Genomic DNA, 19,850 nt, shown 5'->3' with positions numbered 1-19,850 from the left:
GAATGAAATTTTGGAAATTGCTCTAGATCAAAAGGGACTTACCAATGATAGGAAAATTGCTTTCATTGATAAAAATAGAGATCTCTGTATCACTTCAGTGAAACGATTTGGGAAGGAAGAACAAATTATCAAACTTGGTAAAATAATTGTAATACATTTAAATTTTTGATTACTTTCAGCTTTCTTAGGTCTACTCTGTCGTATATTATACTAAATAGCTTACTTGCTTGAGTGAATCTATGAATAATGCTTTGGTCTCATAACATTTCTGATGAAATGTTACTTCATAAGTATGTTCTTGTGAAATGCTACTTAATTCCATTTTAATAGCAAGTCTTTAGCTGCTACAGCTAACTTGGCATTGAAAGAAAGACATGCAGGTTAAAAATATAATGGTTCTGGGTAAAATATTCAAATTTATTTCCATAAATTTTTATGTGAATTTTTGTACGTTTTCACCATTGTATGATCAGAAAATAGTCATACGTACGAGCAGTTAGTTAGGGTCTTGTACATCTGCTGATTTTAAAGGTGTATTTTTAATATTTATGTAATGGAACTAATAGTACATTAACATTCTTTTTAAAATAAGGAACAATGGTGCATACTCTGGCATGGAGTGATACATGCAACATCCTCTGTGGACTTCAAGATACTCGATTTACAGTGTGGTATTACCCCAATACGGTTTATGTGGACAGAGACATTTTGCCTAAAACATTATATGAAAGGGATGCAAGGTAACATTTTACTGCATAGGATTGTTTATTGTTGTAAATAAAACTAACAGTGTTGTGTTTCTGCCTCTAATTTAAGTCCTGCAAGATGTCTTTCACTTTACTTAGTCAACCAAATAAAATTGTTCAGCTAAAACTAGTTTAATGAGATTTAAGTGATGGAATCAAGTTGAAAGGGTCAGATAATACTATTTTATTTATTTATTCCTTAAATGAATATAATTTTTCCTTATATGGATATAATTTTCAGGTTTACTGTTGTTTAATGGTAACTCAGGTCGTTTTTTCAGGGTGGTTTAGTTATTTTAATATAGGCACTCTTAAGATTTTTCTGTGATATATAACTTTGTGACAACCTTTACTCTTTCCCAGATTATCATTGACCTTGAGACTTTCAGGAATGTATGTCTCTCTAGAATTGAATTCTTAAATTAATATTAAATATAGAAAAAATGTATACTGAAAAGCTTTTAAAATTTTTTATATTCTTCAGAAAATCAAATGCATTTATATTCCTAAATTCTCTAAGAAATAGCAAGGAGATCTCTCACTCTTGACAAACTAGGTATACAAAGGCTTCTCAACTCCAAATCTTAGCTTAATTTTCAAATCTATTTTGAGTTCATTTTTAATATTCAAGCTCACAACATTAGCAAAACCAGAGAGGTATCCTATAAAAAAAATTTTAACTAATGAAGAGAAGTTAGTCTCTTTAAAGTTTACCTCTTGTTATTAAGAGAAAATAATCTTGGAATCAGCTTAATTTTTAATGTTTATACTTTTAAAAGCTGAAGCTAAGTGCTTTAATCATTTGTGTGATTTACCTTAAGACTTAGAAAAAAATCACTTCAAATGCTTTTAGGCATAGTTCTCAAATATGTAATAATTTTTTGCCATGTTAAAATGTTTGTATATTTTGCTCTAAGTGTGTATAGCTAGTTAGATTCAAATATTTGTTTAATATACATACATTCTCCCTGGAGTTTACTTTTTTGGGAGTGCATTTTGGAGGTTGGAGATTTCATATGTATGTCAGGGGTCAACTCCCCAAATTTAATATATATGAAAAATTTTGCTCAGAATATAAATTGCACTTTTCCTTTTTTCAACAGTGAATTTAGTAAAAATCCCCATATCGTGAGTTTTGTTGGAAATCAGGTAACTATAAGAAGAGCTGATGGCTCACTGATTCACATCAGCATATCACCATATCCTGCTATTCTCCACGAATATGTAAGCAGTTCAAAATGGGAAGACGCTGTAAGACTTTGTCGTTTTGTTAAGGTACTTTACATTTCAGATCCATAGTTGTGTATATATTGTATATTAGTTTATACAATATCTTTGTGCAAAATGAGAAATAGTAAGAGCTAAGGGCTGGAAAAATTACAAATGGGATCACATCTTTTTTTTTAATAAGTGAAGATATGGGTGATACAGAGAGATAGGTGTTGTGTGATTTATTCTCTGAAGAAGCTATACTTTGAGTGAGTAGTTTCTTCTTACTGGTACATATAAAAACCTCTTATGGAACTTTTTTTTTAAAAGTCAGATTCCCAAGTTCTACCCCCCACAGAGATTCTAATTTGTTAGATCCAGTGAGCCTGGGCATTTTTTTTTTTTTCTTAAGAGGAACTTTATTAATTAATTAATTAATTAATTAATTTTTGGCTGTGTTGGGTCTTCGTTTCTGCGCGAGGGCTTTCTCTAGTTGCGGCAAGCGGGGGCCACTCCTCATCGTGGTGCGCGGGCCTCTCACTGTTGCGACCTCTCTTGTTGCGGAGCACAGGCTCCAGACGCGCAGGCTCAGTAGTTGTGGAGCACGGGTTTAGCTGCTCCGCGGCATGTGGGATCTTCCCAGACCAGGGCTCGAACCCGTGTCCCCTGCATTGGCAGTCAGATTCTCAACCACTGCGCCACCAGGGAAGCCCCCTGGGCATATTTTTAAGTTCCTCAGATGATTTGTACAGCTAAGGTTAAGAACCACTCACTACTTTAGATCAACATTTCCCAACCTGGTTGAATCAAGCATTTTCCAAGCATATCTGACCACAGAACTCTTTTGTTTTACATTGGTTAATTCCCTTAGACTACACTTTTGTGAAAAGACTTTTAGATGCTTTTCCTTACAATGGGTTGTTGGTGGCAATCTGCTATAATAGCGTTGTCTGAGAAACTCACTGTTTCTCTGGTTCCCTGTAGTTGCATTCTTTGCCATCTCATCAAAAAGACTGGAGGGCTCATAACCTTGAGTTATGGTAAAAGTATATTGTAAGTTCAAAATAAACCTTTGATAATTAGAAATGAACATTTTCAAAAAACTTTATTCAAAACTTTCTCTATGTGTTATTAATATATTTTAACAAAGTAGCCACAATGAAATTTCCACATCATTAACCTGTTAAATTATTGGTTTTTCAGTGCCATGCTCAGTGATTTTTTATTTTCCATTAAAATATAACTTTATTCTGTTTTAATTCACTGTTTATTTTAAGGCAGTTCAGCCCTGTAGTTGAAATAATTGTTCTCATTTTTCACTTTAGGAGCAAACCATGTGGGCTTGCCTAGCTGCTATGGCAGTCGCTAATCGAGATATGACTACTGCAGAAATAGCCTACGCAGCAATTGGTGAAGTAAATAATGTTTACTTACGTGTATATGTTTGTGTGTTTTTCTTACCATAATTTGTTACTATTCACTTCAAATATTTTTCTTTTTTTTAGATTGATAAGGTTCAATACATCAATTCTATAAAAAATCTTCCATCTAAAGAATCAAAAATGGCCCACATATTAATGTTTAGTGGGAACATACAGGAGGCTGAAATGGTACTTCTTCAGGCTGGCCTTGTTTATCAAGCGATTCAGATCAATATTAATCTCTACAACTGGGAAAGGTAATAAAAATGTTTTTCATCAATTCCAAAACCTGATTGATCTTAATATATTCTTCTACCGACCACTTAGTAAATTACATCTTCCACAGTACTTAACAGTTTCCTAGTATCATAGAAGAATTTATTCACATTTATATTTGTGAGTAGTTTGCCATTAAAGATTTTTGCCTTCTCTGAATCATGATTGATCAGAAGTTGTCTGTGAAGAAGAAAAGAGAGTCTAGGATGTCTCCAGAATTTCTGATTTCAGTAACTGGATAGATGGTGGAAAGAATATTAGCAGATTTGGAAGAGATGTTGGATTTGAAATATTTGTGAAGAGATAAGTGATAATAGTTGATTATTGGACCTGGAGCTCAAGAAAGATTTGAACTAGAGATGTCAATTTCGGAGTCATCAGCAAATGAATGGAAGCCAGAAGAATGGATGCAGTTGCCTGGGGAATGTGAGGAGTGAGAAGACATAAACATATTTATGGGATGGGTGAAAAAAAAGAGAAATCCGCTGAAAGATTGGGGTAAAGCAGTCAGACAGGCAGAGAGAGGAGCCAAGAAAGATTTGTGAAGCTAAGGAAGAAATACCAAAGGATTTGTAACGAGGAGTGGTCAGTAACCTTCCCCGCTACCTTAGGCTTTGGGACAGATAGCTTTCTGAGACTGAGTGGCAGGCTGCTCTTCTCTATGACATATTAGGTTTCTCTACTCATTCTCTCAGGTATGTCTCTCTCAGTGAACAAGGTTGTAGTGCTTATATGCACCTGAAGTTACTGTGTTATAAAGCTGGCATGTTGACTTTTCCAGGTTTGAAATGTCTTTCATCATCTTCGTCTCTCTCTGTGCTCAAAAATAACCCATAAGTCTTTCAATTACCGGCCCCTTACTTATAATTCCCTCAGATTAGAATTTTTATAGTCCTATCTCTATCTTCCCCTTGAATAGAAGTAACAAAATGGCTAAAAATGTAACAAAAGGTAGTTAATTTTGTTATGGACTTACTATAGTCTCTTTATTTAATTTATACATTAATTATCTACACTCTTCATACAATTCAGCCACCCTGTTTCTATCCTTTATTTTCACAAATTTGTTGTCATTGTTTGGCTATACAAAGGATCATGAAAGATGTTTTAGGTTCTACAAATATGAATAGGCCATTGTTCTTATCCTCAATTTATTCATAATTCACAAATACTAAAGTAACTATTTTGGAAAGAGACAGTATGAATAATTTTTTAAAACTCTGTATTAAAGAACTAACAGAAAATTGTATATACCATTACTAAGCCATGAGTTCCATGAGAAATAGGGAAGAATGGTGTTCACAGCATATTTTCAACTGATACTTTTGAGACAATGTCTATGTTGATAAATGTTAGGCATTACTATTTATATAGCACTCTGAACACCATACAGTATAACAGATATTTTAAAAATAATCCTTATATTAAAAAGCTTGCAACCTACTTAGGAATTCCATTTTATTGTCGTTAATAACAGTGAGGCTTCTATTTATTGAGTGCTTATCATGTGCCAAGAATTGTGTTAAACACTTTCCTTATATCATCTCATTTGGTCATCACAACATTATACAAATGAGGAAGTTGAGGGTTACTCATAAGTAGGTGGCTGATCTAGGATTTGAACCTAAGTCTTCCAATATCAAAGAGGACCTGAATTTTCTGCTATTACCGCAATAAAATATATACTGCTGATACTACTACTTACATTGTTTTATAGGATTGATGTTTATCTCTTTTGTTATTTATCTTTGTAAATTTTATGTCACCTTTCGCCTTTCAGATTATACACTTTTAGAAGGATAGAAACATTTTATCATTTTATATTATCTATATACATAGTAGGTACTTAATATTCATGCTCTTAATCTTTATGCAATACTCTTAATCATTTTGCCTTGCACTTCCTCTACAAACATTGGGTGTAGATACATACAGTATATAAGTATCAGAGCAGGTCTGTGAAGCATTTGCCTCTGATGGCTTCTATTGATGGCCTATAATACAGCCCTCTGAACATTTCTCATACCTCCTTGACCTAAGTGAAAATTACCTCTTTCCAGAGGACACTCCTTCCCTATCAGTCCTCTCAGATGGAGTCAGTTTATTCCCTCTGACTCCACATTCCTTAGGTCTGGGTGTGAGTGCAGTTGGTGTCCTTTTTGCCTCCCCCATCTTTACTTCTCTTGTAAAATCTCTGATCCTTTGAGACCTAGGTCATGTGACCATACTTATTCTCTGCTGCTAACTTCACATCTTCCCTACTATCCCTACATTCTGCTGTCTGTGCCACCTCTTCCCCTCCTCCAGTTTTCAGCAAATGACTCTGCCTTAAGATATTAGATCTCAGGGAGAGGGAAAACAAGAGGGGCAAAGAGATATAATGGGCAAAGAGAACGAATGCTGGGTGCTCCTCCGTTCCTCCTATCTACCTGGCGTCTCCTTTTCTTATGCTTTGTGTTTTTCATCTAAACTATAAACCAATGGGTTGGTCAAATGCTGGTAGACCTATATGCCTGCCTGGTAAGTCGATAAAGGGCAAGGAGCATTGTTCAAGGCTCCTGATTACTATTTACACACTTAAGACTCCCAAATATGCATCTCTCTTCTAGCCCTCTGTCCTGCCCATGTTTGCTTCCAGAACCCAGTTATCCACCTGCCTATTCAGCATTTCCATTGGCTGTCTCATATGTTTGAGTTCAAATTTATATTTATTCCCTCATAAACTTGGTCCTCTTCCAGAGTAATCTATCTTATCTTTTCAGTCTACCCAAAGCTGGAAATTTAGGAGTTACTTTTGACATTTTCTTTACCCTCTTTCCCCCATACTCCAATTACCAACCATTTTCCCTCTCAAATACCTCTGGTACTCATCCACTTTACTACCAGCACCCTTATCTAAGCTGATCCAAGTTTTTCTTTTTTCTTTTTTTTTTTTTTGGCCACACCGTGCGAGCATCTTAATTCCCTGACCAGGGCTTGAATCCACACCCCATGCAGTGAACGTGTGGAGTCTTAACCACTGGACTGCCAGGGAATTCCCTGATCCAAGTTTTTCTTAATAAAACATCATCATTGGTCTCTCTGCACCTACTTTGTCCTTTTCCTATCCATTCTTCACACTGTAGTCATAGTGATCTTTTCACAATGGAAATCATCATGTCACTCTTGACCCCTGACTCACTTAAATGAAACCCATAGTTTCCCATCACTTTTAGCATAAATATCAAAGACTGGATAAGCATGACTTCAGATAATCAGCAGAAGTAATTATAACTGCTAAGAAACTCTTGAAAAACTTATGTATTGTCTTCATTTCCAAATTCTGCAGATATTTCTGAAACCAGTTGGAATATTTCTTCCTAATGCATATTCATTCATTCAGCAGATATTTATCGAATGTCTGCCATACCAGGCATATTTAGATATTACATGGAGATCTGCTTAAAACAACAACAACAGCAGTCTTTTGGTGAAATGTCTGGTCATTAAAAAAAAAAAAATTACTTATTTATTTTTTAATTTGTTCGTTTGCACCGGCTCCTTAGTTGCAGCACGTGGGCTCCTTAGTTGCGGCATGCTAACTCTTAGTTGTGACATGCGTGTGGGATCTAGTTCCCAGACCAGGGATCGAACCCGGACACCCTGCATTGGGAGCGCAGAGTCTTAACCACTGAGCCACCAGGGAAGTCCCACGTCTGGTCATTTTTAATGACTTGTTCAAAAGGGCTGCTGAATGGGACAAAGACAAATGTAGTGGTTAAGAATGGGGGCTTTGAAATAAGACCTGGGTTTGATTTCTGGTTCTGCACTTACTAGTCCTGTGATCTTGGACAGATTAGTGAGGCTCTGTAAGCCTCTGTTTCCTTGTGTTTAAAATGGTGATAATAACAAAAACCACAAGTTTGTTGTCGGGATTAAGTAAAATAGCATGTGAATATCTCTTAGCATATTGCCTAATACATAGTAAGCCTTCAATAAATGGTAGCTACTATTCATTCTTTAATTATTTATTGAATGTCTCTAGTGTGCCAGGTTTTAGGCACGGGGGGATACAGCAATGAACAAAACTGACAAAGTTCTGTGATGACAATTTTGATTCTAAATGATATAGCTAATATAAAAAAATAGAAGTAAGAGGGATAAATACTTGGATCCAATATAGGAATCAGCTTATAACAGCATAATCCAAAGAATGGCTTGCTTAGAGAGTAGAATAATCCCCATCTGCGAAGATATTCAAACATAGGACGATGATAAAATTATGTGACTGATTGATTAATTAATAATAGACTTCTTGCATGCCTATCTATGTAGATGGTGTCCTTTTAAAAATGATCTTATTTTTTCTACCCATGTATTACCCTCTTCTGGGAGTGAGTAAATAATTGTTCTCATACACTAAGACTTCCAGAACTGGTTTATGTTATCGAATAGTGCTTTGAGTTTTTAAAAATTTTTTGAGTGTTGTGTATATTCCAGGAAAGTCTGGCAGGGCTTTAATTTGTCTGTGTCTTTTATCAGGAGGGTAAGCCCACATTTGGTATCTGTGTAGAACCGAAGCTGTACTGGATGGTAAATTTTTGTGTCGGGGTGAGTGGGGAGGGCGGGGTGGGGATTAAGCTGTCTAACAATTTGGATTTGTTGAGTTTTAGTCACCTTTATCTGTCCAGTTCATGAGGTCCAGCAGGAGTGGGATATACAGGTGTGAGGTTGAGGAGAGGTCCTAGACATTGGGGGAAAGCCACTGAGGGAATTATCAGCCTTTGGAGTAGCTGCGGCCATGAGTGTGGCTCAAGAATTTAAAGAAGGAAAAAGAAAAGAGGGCAGCAGGCAGATTTCCCCTGAAATTCAACACTTAATGATCTGGTTGAAGAGGAGGATTCAGCCAAAGAGATCAGGAGGGACCAAAAAAGATGGAATTTAAAAACTATTTATTATGGAAAATTTCAAATGTATACAAAAGTAAAAAGAAGAGTATAATGAATCTCCATGTACCCATCACTCAGCTTCAACAGTTATCAATTTGTGAATAATCTCTACTCCTCCTCTATCCCTCCCCACAGTTTTTAAAAGCAAATCCCAGTCATCGTATCATTTTATCTATGAATATTTCAGTATGTATCTTAAAGATTTTTTTAATCCAGCCACAGTATCATGATCACACTTTTAAAAGTTAACAATAATTCTATTCAGTGTGCTTATTTCTCTGATTGTCTCATAAATGTTTTGTTTTGTTTTATGGTTTGTTTGATTCAGGATTCATAAAATATTCATACATTTTGATTGGTTGATACATTCTTAGGTTTCTTTTAATCTATAAGTTCTCCTATTTCTTTTTTGTGTTTTCTTGCTATTTTCCCCACTGGGCCTGTAGAATTCTGGAAGGATAGAATTTAAGTATTGGATGATAAATACATTAGATTGCTTTTAGGATCCCTGAATTTCTATATTTGTTTAAATCCTTTAGAAGGGAACAGATTTTACTTTGTTAATATGGGTTATTCTATTTGAGAAGCATAGTCTTGCTGCTTTGTGCTTCCGTCATTTATATTTGAACTTGAAAATTGCCTGCAACCTAATAAGATGCAGCCCTTGAGGAGTTGTAGATATGCAAGTTATCTATTTGACATTCACTTTGGACATTTGGTGGTAGTCTGTTTTCAAAAACTGAAGTTAAAAGAGGTAGAAACTAGAAACTCCAGGTTTTCTACTTTACCAGTTATATAAAGTGATTTTGCTTCATTCAAGTTATGCAAAAAAATTATACTTTGAAGTTATAACATCTTTTAATGTAACTTCCTTCTGTTTAAAATCAGAGAGGATACATGGATTTTTTCCAGCCCCATAATCTAATGTTACATTTGTTTGGTTGCTGAATAACCATTTTAAAGCTAGAGACATACTGTTCCCATAACTCTTAGATAATTTGGAATAAATTCCCTCCTAAATGTGGTACAGAAACATTTTTTACCCAGTGTGTGCTTTTAGAGAACATTTAAAATAGCACATATCATTTGAATGTCTAACTTTAGCTATTGCTTTTCAATCAGATAATTAATATATATTTTATAATAATAATAATGACTGTAATAGCAGATAATTCTTAGCATCTAAATGCAGGATTAGGAACTTCCCTGGCGGTCCAGTGGTTAAGACTTTGCCTTCCAGTGCAGGGGGTGTGGGTTCAATCCCTGTTCAGGGAGCTAAGATCGCACATGCCTCGCAGCCAAAAAACCCAAAACATAAAACAGAAGCAATATTGTAACAAATTCAATAAAGACTTTAAAAATGGTCCACATAAAAAAATCTTTAAAAAAAAATAAATGCAGGATTAGACATCATGGTCTATCCTTTCTACGTAATTAAATGTGTTGATGTTCCATAACAAAGTCTCTCTTTGGAATTTTTGAAAAGCCCCAACCCAGAATAGATGCTTACGTATTCCCCACTTTGAACACCTCCAGTTTTGCACAGTCGAGAACACCTTCCCCCATCGTGTACAATCATAAAGAAAGAATGGGAACTGGAACTTCTGAGGTGCCGGTGAGGTGGTTCACCAGAGTCTCCACTCACACATACAACACGGGAATCAGAGCCTTAGGGGTGAAGAGGGGGATGATGTGAGGGAGGGTTAGAAGAATTAAGGCATCTTTACTTCTGTTTCTCATCTTTTGAGCCTCTATAGATATTTTTTTGCCTTCTCTTGTTTTCTACTTTTGTTCCTCTGTATCCTAATACCTCTACATTTTTTCTGTGTGCCTTCTTTTTCTCTGAAAGACATAAAGTCACAGAGGAATGAGGGAACTTTGTGAGGAGTTTGTGATGGGTAGCAAATACCCTTGGATTTAGCAATATTGTTTATGGCAATATATTTTTGTAAGAAATCATTGTACTGAACTTTGACATTATCATTTGTATTATACATGACTTACATTCATAATTTATCATATTGTCTTTAATATCTCTCTCAATTGTCTATCATTTGTCAATTAATACACACATAATATCTAAAATACTTTTTAAAGTGACTATTTAGTTTACGTCAAACCAAAGCATGCTAAGAATCAAACAAATTTTCCTACTAAACAGTCACATATTGCAAAAATTCTAGTCAGTAGTCAGTTTTGTCTAAAACAACAAGTTCATAATATTTGAGTCTGATAAACCATCACTGGCCTATTCAGAAATCATGTGTTATATTAGAAAGCAAGAGAACTTGAGAAATAATGTACTTTGACTATTACGATGACTGTTTCCCATACTTTAAAACAGGATAACAATGAACAGTGTAGGAGAGCTATATTCTACTAGATTGTTCCTGGCTCAACTAATATGAGTTATGCATAGGATCACGGGCTGAGTTGCTGTCCAAAACCTACATGCAAAAATAGGCCTGGAACTGAAGAATAATCTTTTCATCTCCCTCCAAATTATCAATATATAGATTTTATGTCTTCGGTGTTATACCACTGATTTTAGCAATTCATTTAGTTCTTGTCTGCTATTTAAATAAAATATTACCTTAAAATAACTTAGTTACATAGTTAAATAGATATTAATTAAATTATTAAATTTAAATGGCTATTAACTTTTTCTAAGAATCAAATGGCAAAAGGCATTTTGTCAGACTTTTATTATCCTCAAATTTTATTTTCATAATATTTTTAATTTACTGTACTACTAATAAGGATAAGTAAGGATATCAGTATTTAGTTGAATATTGAACAGAATAAATTCATTACTGACTTAAAAAGTGGTCAAGATAGTCGAACCACTTACATTAGGGGAGTTCATTCACTTGAATTTTATTATGATTTCAATGAATTTTTCAGTGAACATTTATGATACATACACTCTGTAGTACTCACCAAAGAGAAATGGAGCCCAGATCTCCCTTCAATAAATGCATAGGTTAGTGGAAGGAACAGATTCATAATAGTTACAATACACTGTAAGCAGAGCTGAAATAATAGTATGTATAAAATGTTCTGTAGCACAGATAAGATATAATGGTCATTTATTTCTACAAGGAGAGCTGGTCAGGGAGAAGAGATCATGTTTGGTCTGGACCCTGAAGTATAAATAGGAATTTGCAAGATGGATAAGGTAGGGAATGACATACCTTTCACATTGAGGGATGAGTGGAGGGATCAACATAGACTGTCCCACCCTTTTACCCCAAAACTCCACTGCCCATAGAGGCTAACACAGCAATGCGGATAATCTGTTTTATTTCTCATTGTAGGGCACTTGAATTAGCTGTTAAATACAAAACACATGTTGATACAGTGCTTGCCTACCGTCAAAAGTTTTTGGAGACATTTGGTAAACAGGAAACTAATAAACGATACCTGCAGTATGCAGAAGGTGTAAGTATTATGCAGTATTTGATAATAATGTATATGCTTTATAAATATGTATTATTCATCCTAATGTGACAAAATTTGAATAATTCTTACCATAATCTCTAAAAAAAACTACTTGTTGCCTTTTGATGTTGTCTTATTTTGACTATGTAATTATATTACTGAAAATTTTTTCTGGACTCTTATAGCCATGTTTTGATTAACTCAAGTCTGGTTTTATAATATTCGATTTGTGTTAAGGTTGTGTGCTAACTGATACTTTTAGATAAACAGTATAAATGGCAAGGATAAAGGCTTCTAGCTCCTGAATTTTGTCTTCTACCAGCTGCCCTTTCTGCTCCAGGGGAAATACATAAGCACAGAGGGCACTGGCCAGAAAATGGATACTTTGCCACTTTGCAGATTCTAGGGAGCTCAGTTGCACTTCAAAAGGTGCCTGGCCTGGGTAGAGTTCGCCGCCTAGAACAAAAGATTGCTAACCCTTTGCCTCTCAAGTCCCTACCAGAATATAAAGTTTTATAAACCCAATTAGAAAAAAGCCATCCCAGTACACATCAGCACACAGGAGAGCCAGAACAAGGGCGTTTGTCCCAGCACCTAGAGCAGAAAAGATTGTGGCCACCTGCCCAGATCGTTCTATACTCAAATGGCAGAAATAGAGCTCACCTGTAGCCATGCAGAGCCAAGAGACTTGTAATCCCAAAACAGGGTCAACCTTGCTCCCAGCTCTGTGAACTAGTTGATTCCTTTAGCCTTTTAGTTGTTCATTTATTCAAAAAATGTTTATGAGTACTAACTCCAGGCCAGGCACTATGCTATGTGTTGAAACAGATATGGCTTCTGTCTTCATGGAGCTTATAGACTGTGGGAGTGCTCCTCCTTGGGGATGGAATAAAATGGAATGTTCTGATTTATCGTAGGGGGCAGAATATATAAGAGGAAGCTTGGGAAGAGGAAGGAAGATGTAGAGAGAAGGCACCTACTAAAGGCAACATTATACATTTGCCGTATTTAGAATATTGAGTGTCATGAACCACAGTTTTGGACTTCAGACCAGTTTTCAGGGTAATGAAGCCTTTGGGGCCATTCTTAGTTCTGCAGTGCAACTTTATCATCTGGATCCAGGATAGACACAAGTTGTGGGTTTCTTGGTGGAAAGGGATGTATTTTATAGAAGCTCCACAAAATTTTTTTTGTTTGATTCGGAACTGTTTACTACTGAAATGGATCCTTTGGGAGTTTGGGCTATGAGGGCTTCACTGGGAGCTCTGAGGGCTATACCCTCAATTCACAGAATATGACAGCAGCCACCAGCACTGAGCGCTAAGCAGCCCAGAGAATCAGTAGTCACCTCATCTTTTTTGTCTCAGTTTTGAAAATATGACAGTATGTTAAAAATGAGCACCCACCTTAAATTTACTTTATTGTGTAATTTTTAAGCAGATTAATACTACTCTGCTTCCTCTTCATCATCATTACTAATAATATTATTTTCACTGCATTCACACTAGGTGCTTTTGAGGACATAAAAAATATAGTTTTTACCCTCAAGGAAATTATATTTCAGATATTAAAAACTTAACATTCATATCTTCTTTTTCATTATATACGTATTCACCTATAACTAACATATGATACTTCAGTCACAAGAGTAGTAGAAATGTTCAAAGTGGGAGAATCAGAATAACATGGCTTTTTTTTGGTATTTTGTTTTCTTTTCATCCTGAAACTATATAGGTTACTTTGACTCTCTATGGCACTATGTTCTAGTTTCCTACTTTTCTTCTTCACAAATGTAATTTGGAAGTTAACTAGAAATCATAAAGCAGTATTTTAAGATGAAAATGATCTTTGACTTAAAAATTATCTTAGCCAAAATTGTGATTCTATAAACTCTTTATTTCAGAACTAAGAATTGAATAGAAAAAGATCATTCTTAAAAAGAAATTTATTCTACCTATCTGGTGAACTCAAATGGGCTCACAATGCATAACGTAAAAGTTTATAAGAAGTGAAGTTTGATATACATTCATATTTATGAGCCGTGAAATGTTATTTGGGCCTTTCTAGTTTAAAATATGGAAATCTGAGATCCATACACGGTGTACTATCTTCTAAGAACCCCATTAGAGTCATTATACCTGCTCTACAAGTTTGTTCAGTAAGTATTTATAAAATAATTTATGAGTCTGGCAAATAAAGTCCACTTGAGGAATACATTCAATCTACTGAATACATACTCTGTGCAGGAAGGGAAGTAGAAGAGACAGGAAATGTTTAAAGCATTATGCTAGGAGAAAGAAAAAAAGAGGGAAAAACAGGAGAGAAAATAACGAGAGATTGTTAAGTGATAGCTCATTTGCTGGGTAATTAGTTACCTTTTATTCATTCGATATTTACTGAGCACCTCCTGCAGACAATGTACTCTCCTTGGTGGTTGGGATATAATAGTAAACCTGGCAAACACTGACCCTCCTGAAACTTATATTCAAATGGAGGTGATAGTTAATTATACAGTTAATTGTTCATTTCAGTTGTGATAATTGCCTCGAAGGTAGTGTACATAGTGCTGTAAGACTTTATGAATGACAGGCCTGACCTGGGGTGGGGGGAATCAGCAGATTTTTCTAAGCAAAGCAATTGCTATTTGAGCTGAGCTGTAAAGAATGGATAGTAGAAGCTGACTGAGGGTGTGGGGGGAGGGTGTGGCGATGGCCGTGTTCTAGGCAGAGGGAAGGCTCTGAAGTGGGAAAGAGTGACGAGCAAAAGGGAGATTGACCTGAGGGTTTCATAGGGCAAATTCGGTATATTGGATTTACCCTAAGATTAATGTAAAGATACTGAATGGAAGTGACGTGATCACTTTTCCCTTTTAAAATCCCAGTTCCTAAGTGGAAACGGAAACTTGGAATTTTCCACCAAAGTATCCTTTTTTTCCCCTTTGGAAATTGAATACTTTGTATTTGTTAGTTTTCATTTTTAAAATTTATTTATTTATTCCACAGAATTATCTTGAGTAGGATTTTGTTAGTCAGTTAAAGGATATGATAATAAGAGCAAATGCATGGGATCTTGAAAGAATGGTGAAGGAGTACAGAGTGACTGCCCTGGGTCCTGGGTGCTGGGTCCTGGGTGGCTGGAATATTGATGGGACCAGACATTAAAGAGTCTTAACACTGTGATAATAGACTTTATAATGGAGGCAGTGCAAAGACTTGGAGGTTTGTAATCAAGAAAATGACCTGAAAGATAACTTCTGATGTGGAAGACGGATTGGAGGTAAGGGTGGTGACTAGGAGACCAGTTAGGAGGTTACTGTAATAATCTCAGCAGGAGACGGAGATGGTAGGATTAGTGTAAGAAAAAGTAGCAGTAAAATTAATAGAACATTGTGGTTGGGGGTGGGAGGAGAGGTGGTGAGGTAAGGCAAGACATTTGAGAACAACTTCAGGATTCCTAGTGTTGGTGACTGGTAGAGGAACGTGAGCATATACAAGTTTTGGACCTTTTGAGTTTGAATACATGAAAATAGGCCATTTTTTGAGTTTGAAGTCCCTGTGGGGTGGCCCCTATCGAGGCAGAGATGTCTAGTGGGCATTGGAAATATCAATGTGAACATCAGAGGGTGTTGATAAAGGAAGAAGCAGGGCTAGGTAAATAAATTTATGGTCATGACCGTTTAGGAATAGTTGAAGCTGTGAGAGTGGAGGAGATCTCCTAGGGGAAAGTATGAAAACGCTGTGCTTGGAACCCCAGTGAATACTAACAGTGAAGAGGTTACTGAGGGTAAGGATATAGGAGAAAAAGAAAAAGAAAAAAAAAAAAAAGACTGAGGACATTTAGAAACGAGAGCAGAAACCAGAAGAGAACGATATTGTACTGAGAGAGATATTTCAAAGAGCGGTGGTCATCAAGGTCCAGGGGATGCTCCTACATCAGGACCTTTTTCTTCCCTCTGTCTGTTAGCATGCTCTTCCCCAGATACACCCAGAGACTCGCTCACTCATCATCAGGCCCTCACGTCAGCTTCTCAGGGAGGCCTTCTCTGATCACTCTGTTTGAAATACAACACCCATCCCCCCCCCACAACTCCACCCTGGCGCTATCTCCCTCCCCTGTTTCCAAAACTCTTACCACTATTACTTGTCTTTGTTTATCTTTCTATGAAGACAGTGATTTTTATCTTTTTGTTCACTGCTAAATCCTTGCTCCTAGAGCAATCCAGGGCATAGAGTGAGCATTAAATAATTGCTCGTATAGAGAAGGTGTACAGGATGAGGGATTAAAACACTTAATGGTGGCGTTAGTGAAAAGCTTCTGAGGTGTAGTGGGAACACAGTCATATTACAGTGGTCTGGGGAGAGGATGAGAGTCAGGAATGAAAAGAAGAATGAAGGTGGTAGCTTGTAGGGAGACAGAATAGAGAGGGAAGGATAATGAGGAGCAGCCAGTGAAGAGAAGGAAATTGAAATATGTAGGTAATAATTGAAGGCCAATGTCCTAGAGGAGTCAAAGAAGATGAGATCAGGGACTTATGTGAAGAGGTTGCCCTGAGACAGAAGGGAAAGAGATAAGGACGGATACCCTACTTTTATGAAAGGAAGGAAATTAAGTGAATTCATGCCTGATGGCCACTATATTCTCTGTAAAGTAGGAAGCTGATTTTCGGCTGAGAGTAAGAGAGATGGGGTAGAGGATGGAGAGCCATTTGCTATGATTTCAAAATTATTATTATGTGAATGGGAAGAATTGACCAACTAGGGACTAGAATAAGAAGTGCCAAATAGTATTAACACTCCCTAGACTAGAAAAGGATGTGTTGTAGTGTAGAAGTCACTTGACAGCTGTCATGAGTACATCCTTATCTAAAACTCACTATTAAAAATACTCTATTCCAGAGACTAAATTATCAGGAGAACATTGTTCTAAAACTGGACAAATGCCAGAGTGAAAGTGAAACATTTATTTTCAGTAGGATAGCAGTCAGCTGACACCCTCATTTGTACTATAACAAGTAACTAATATAGATGTCATCAATCTGCTTGATGCACTTCTGGTGCAGCTGAGCAACAGTTGTTTAGTGTATCATCGGTATATGGTTTTATTGTGATTGATTTGAAAAACATATGTAAGTCAATTTAAGCCTGGAAGAAGGCCAAGGCATTCATCAAGTTTTGTCTTTCTCTTTGCAAATGTTTTCTTAGATGAGTTGTTTTGCCATTTAAAAAACATCAAGTTCTGACCTGATTGAAAAATGAGTCTTTCAAATAACCTAACATTTGCTCTGCCTTTCGATAAGCTGTCACTTGCATCTTAGCACAGACATTCATCTTCTATGAGTAAGAGGGATTCTTTTAATTCATCAATTTTATGTATTATAGACAAGTATATGGAATGATTATCTAAAAAATATCCACAAATTACTTCACAGAAATTTAGAGAAAGGATATTGGAATAAAAAAGAACCAAATACTTAATTCTACCTATTTCCAACACAAAATAAAAGAGGCGTGAAGTCCTGTTAAGGTTAAATTAGTCTCAGTTACTTAAGGTAAATCTGTTCAGGCAGCAAGTAGTAACGCAGTCTGCTTTAATACTGCTTATTCTACTCACCTCCCCTACATGGAGGCGAAAACCTATTCACTTTTGGCTCAGTCTCAGGAGTTTGGGTTTATTTCAAAGTAAATCAGAGTTAGTTTTAGGTAGGACCCAGTTTTTCCCATGTCTTGCCTGAGAGGACACACATTCCTTAATTAGTGATCTCCAAACTTTTAAAAATAGTAGAAGCCTTTTCCCTAAAGAAATTGTTTATTGAATTCAGAGCAGAGTCCATTCCTAACACTATGTCTGTTGATTTAGTAGAGGGGCAGGGCTGGATTTTGGGGGGTCTGGTGGTTGGCTGAAAACAGATAAAAATATTATCACTTTTCAGTTATTCTTTTTATGTCTTTCAGCCTTGCTTTCCCACTACTTCCTCTAATATCTTTTCATCATTTTCTTTTTTTTCATGAATTTATCTATTTTATTTATTTATTTTTGGCTGTGTTGGGTCTTTGTTGCTGTGCGTGGGCTTTCTCTAGTTGTGGCGAGCGCAGGGGGGCTATTCTTTGTTGCGGTGCGCGGGCTTCTCATTGCAGAGGCTTCTCTTGTTGCAGAGCACGGGCTCTAAGCACACGGACTTCAGTAGTGGTGGCGCGCGGGCTCTAGAGCACAGGTTTGGTAGTTGTGGCGCAAGGCCTTAGTTGCTCCGCGGCATGTGGGATCTTCCCGGACCAGGGTTTGAACCCGTGTCCCCTGCACTGGCAGGCGGATTCTTAACCACTCTGCCACCAGGGAAGCCCGTATCATTTTCTTACCACCAAGTCTTCATATTATTTTAAGAGTTGTGAAGGAGCCCCTTTTGCAGAGTATGCTCTGGGGAAGCAGATGCTCCCCTATCTTTCTCCATAGGTAGGCTCCTAATGGAAACGTCAGTATAAAAGCGGTGAAGAGTTGACCCATTTGAAACATGGCCTACTGTTTCAAAAATGGAGCCCTGTCCATTCTCCCTGTTGTTTGCAGGAGAGCAGTCCATCTTCACTCGCTCCTACCCCCTCGAACCTGAGGCACCGGAGCAGAATCCTAAGGCTCCATGGGACAGTTTAGATGTGCCTTTTATAAAAAGCTACAACTAGATTTTGGTCTTTGGTATCACAATGAGAGTCTTTGCTTTTTATTGTGATAATTGTTCTATTAGGTCTTATTCTTAACGCTATTTCATTTTTTGGGGGAGCATTATCTCTTCTTAACTTTTCTTTCCTGCCCTCTTTTTTCTCTAATGTTTTGGAAGTCATGCATTCTGTTTTTGTCTACTCTTAGTTACTTTGCATTAAACAAAAATGTCTTATACTATATATGCATGTTTCTTCTTTTCTTCTACTGCAGCTCGAAATAGATTGGGAGAAAATCAAAGCCAAAATTGAGATGGAAATTACTAAAGAAAGAGAGCGATCCTCAAGCAGCCAGCCCAGCAAGAATATTGGTCTTAAGCACTAAATGCCATGCTTACCTTTAAGAAGTTTTACCTTTTGAAACTGATTCTGATTAACCAAGGATAAGCTTGTTTTCCTTGCTTAAAAAAAGGCAGAATCTCTAAGTATAAGCACTTGCTGTGTATTTAATACCAAAAGGATATTCAGAAAGACTAAGCACAAAATAATTGGTGTAATTTCATCTTTTATATTTTTAGTCCAATAATTAGCAAAACATCCTATATATTTATGATGCATCTATGTAGTATTGCTTACATTCCAGTTTTCTGTCCATTATTTTATCCCTGAATCTTCAGTATGAACAATATTAATGCTGATAATAAAACATTGGACTCTTTAAAAATGTATGTTATCATTAATTTCTATTTGATCTCAATTGTGAAGTACTCCGAAAGTTTATTTATACAACAACAAAAAAATGAAGCTTGACTTATGAAAGTATAAAATAATACATATACTTGTATACCAATGTTCATAGCAGCATTTTTCACAATAGCAAAATGGTGGGCAAAAAAAGATGGCCATCAACAGATGAATGGATAAAAAATATGTGGTATTTACACACAGTGGAATATTATCCAGCCTTTAAAGAGAATGAAATTCTGATACATGCTACAACATGGATGAACCTTGAAAATACTATGCTAAGTGAAATAAGCCAGACACAAAAGGTCAAACATTGTATGATCCCACTAACATGAGATACCAAAAATAGGCGAGTTCACTGAGTCAGAAAGGCGAATAGTAGTTGCCAGGGACTGTGGGAGGGAAAATTGGGGAGCTATTGTTTAATAAGTTCAG

General features: G+C 36.3%; 1 protein-coding gene across 4 annotated transcripts in view; it reads left to right on the top strand.

Moving 5' to 3' along the window:
• The window catches only part of IFT80 (intraflagellar transport 80), a 112,179-nt gene extending 92,787 nt beyond the window's left edge, over positions 1-19,392 (top strand). For all 4 annotated transcript variants that reach the window (XM_059921961.1, XM_059921959.1, XM_059921960.1 and 1 more), the window contains 7 exons: positions 2-137; positions 593-740; positions 1,850-2,021; positions 3,281-3,370; positions 3,461-3,633; positions 11,898-12,021; positions 18,943-19,392. In XM_059921961.1, the coding sequence (XP_059777944.1) occupies positions 2-137; positions 593-740; positions 1,850-2,021; positions 3,281-3,370; positions 3,461-3,633; positions 11,898-12,021; positions 18,943-19,053 (954 nt within the window). In that variant the 3' untranslated portion in view covers positions 19,054-19,392. The remainder of the gene's footprint in view (position 1; positions 138-592; positions 741-1,849; positions 2,022-3,280; positions 3,371-3,460; positions 3,634-11,897; positions 12,022-18,942) is intronic.
• The last annotated feature ends 458 nt before the right edge of the window (positions 19,393-19,850 follow it).

Source organism: Balaenoptera ricei, chromosome 4, assembly GCF_028023285.1.
Source record: "Balaenoptera ricei isolate mBalRic1 chromosome 4, mBalRic1.hap2, whole genome shotgun sequence".
Lineage (NCBI taxonomy): Eukaryota > Metazoa > Chordata > Mammalia > Artiodactyla > Balaenopteridae > Balaenoptera > Balaenoptera ricei.
The sequence above is the reverse complement of the archived record's forward strand: the minus strand, read 5'-3'. Positions and strand labels throughout refer to the sequence as shown.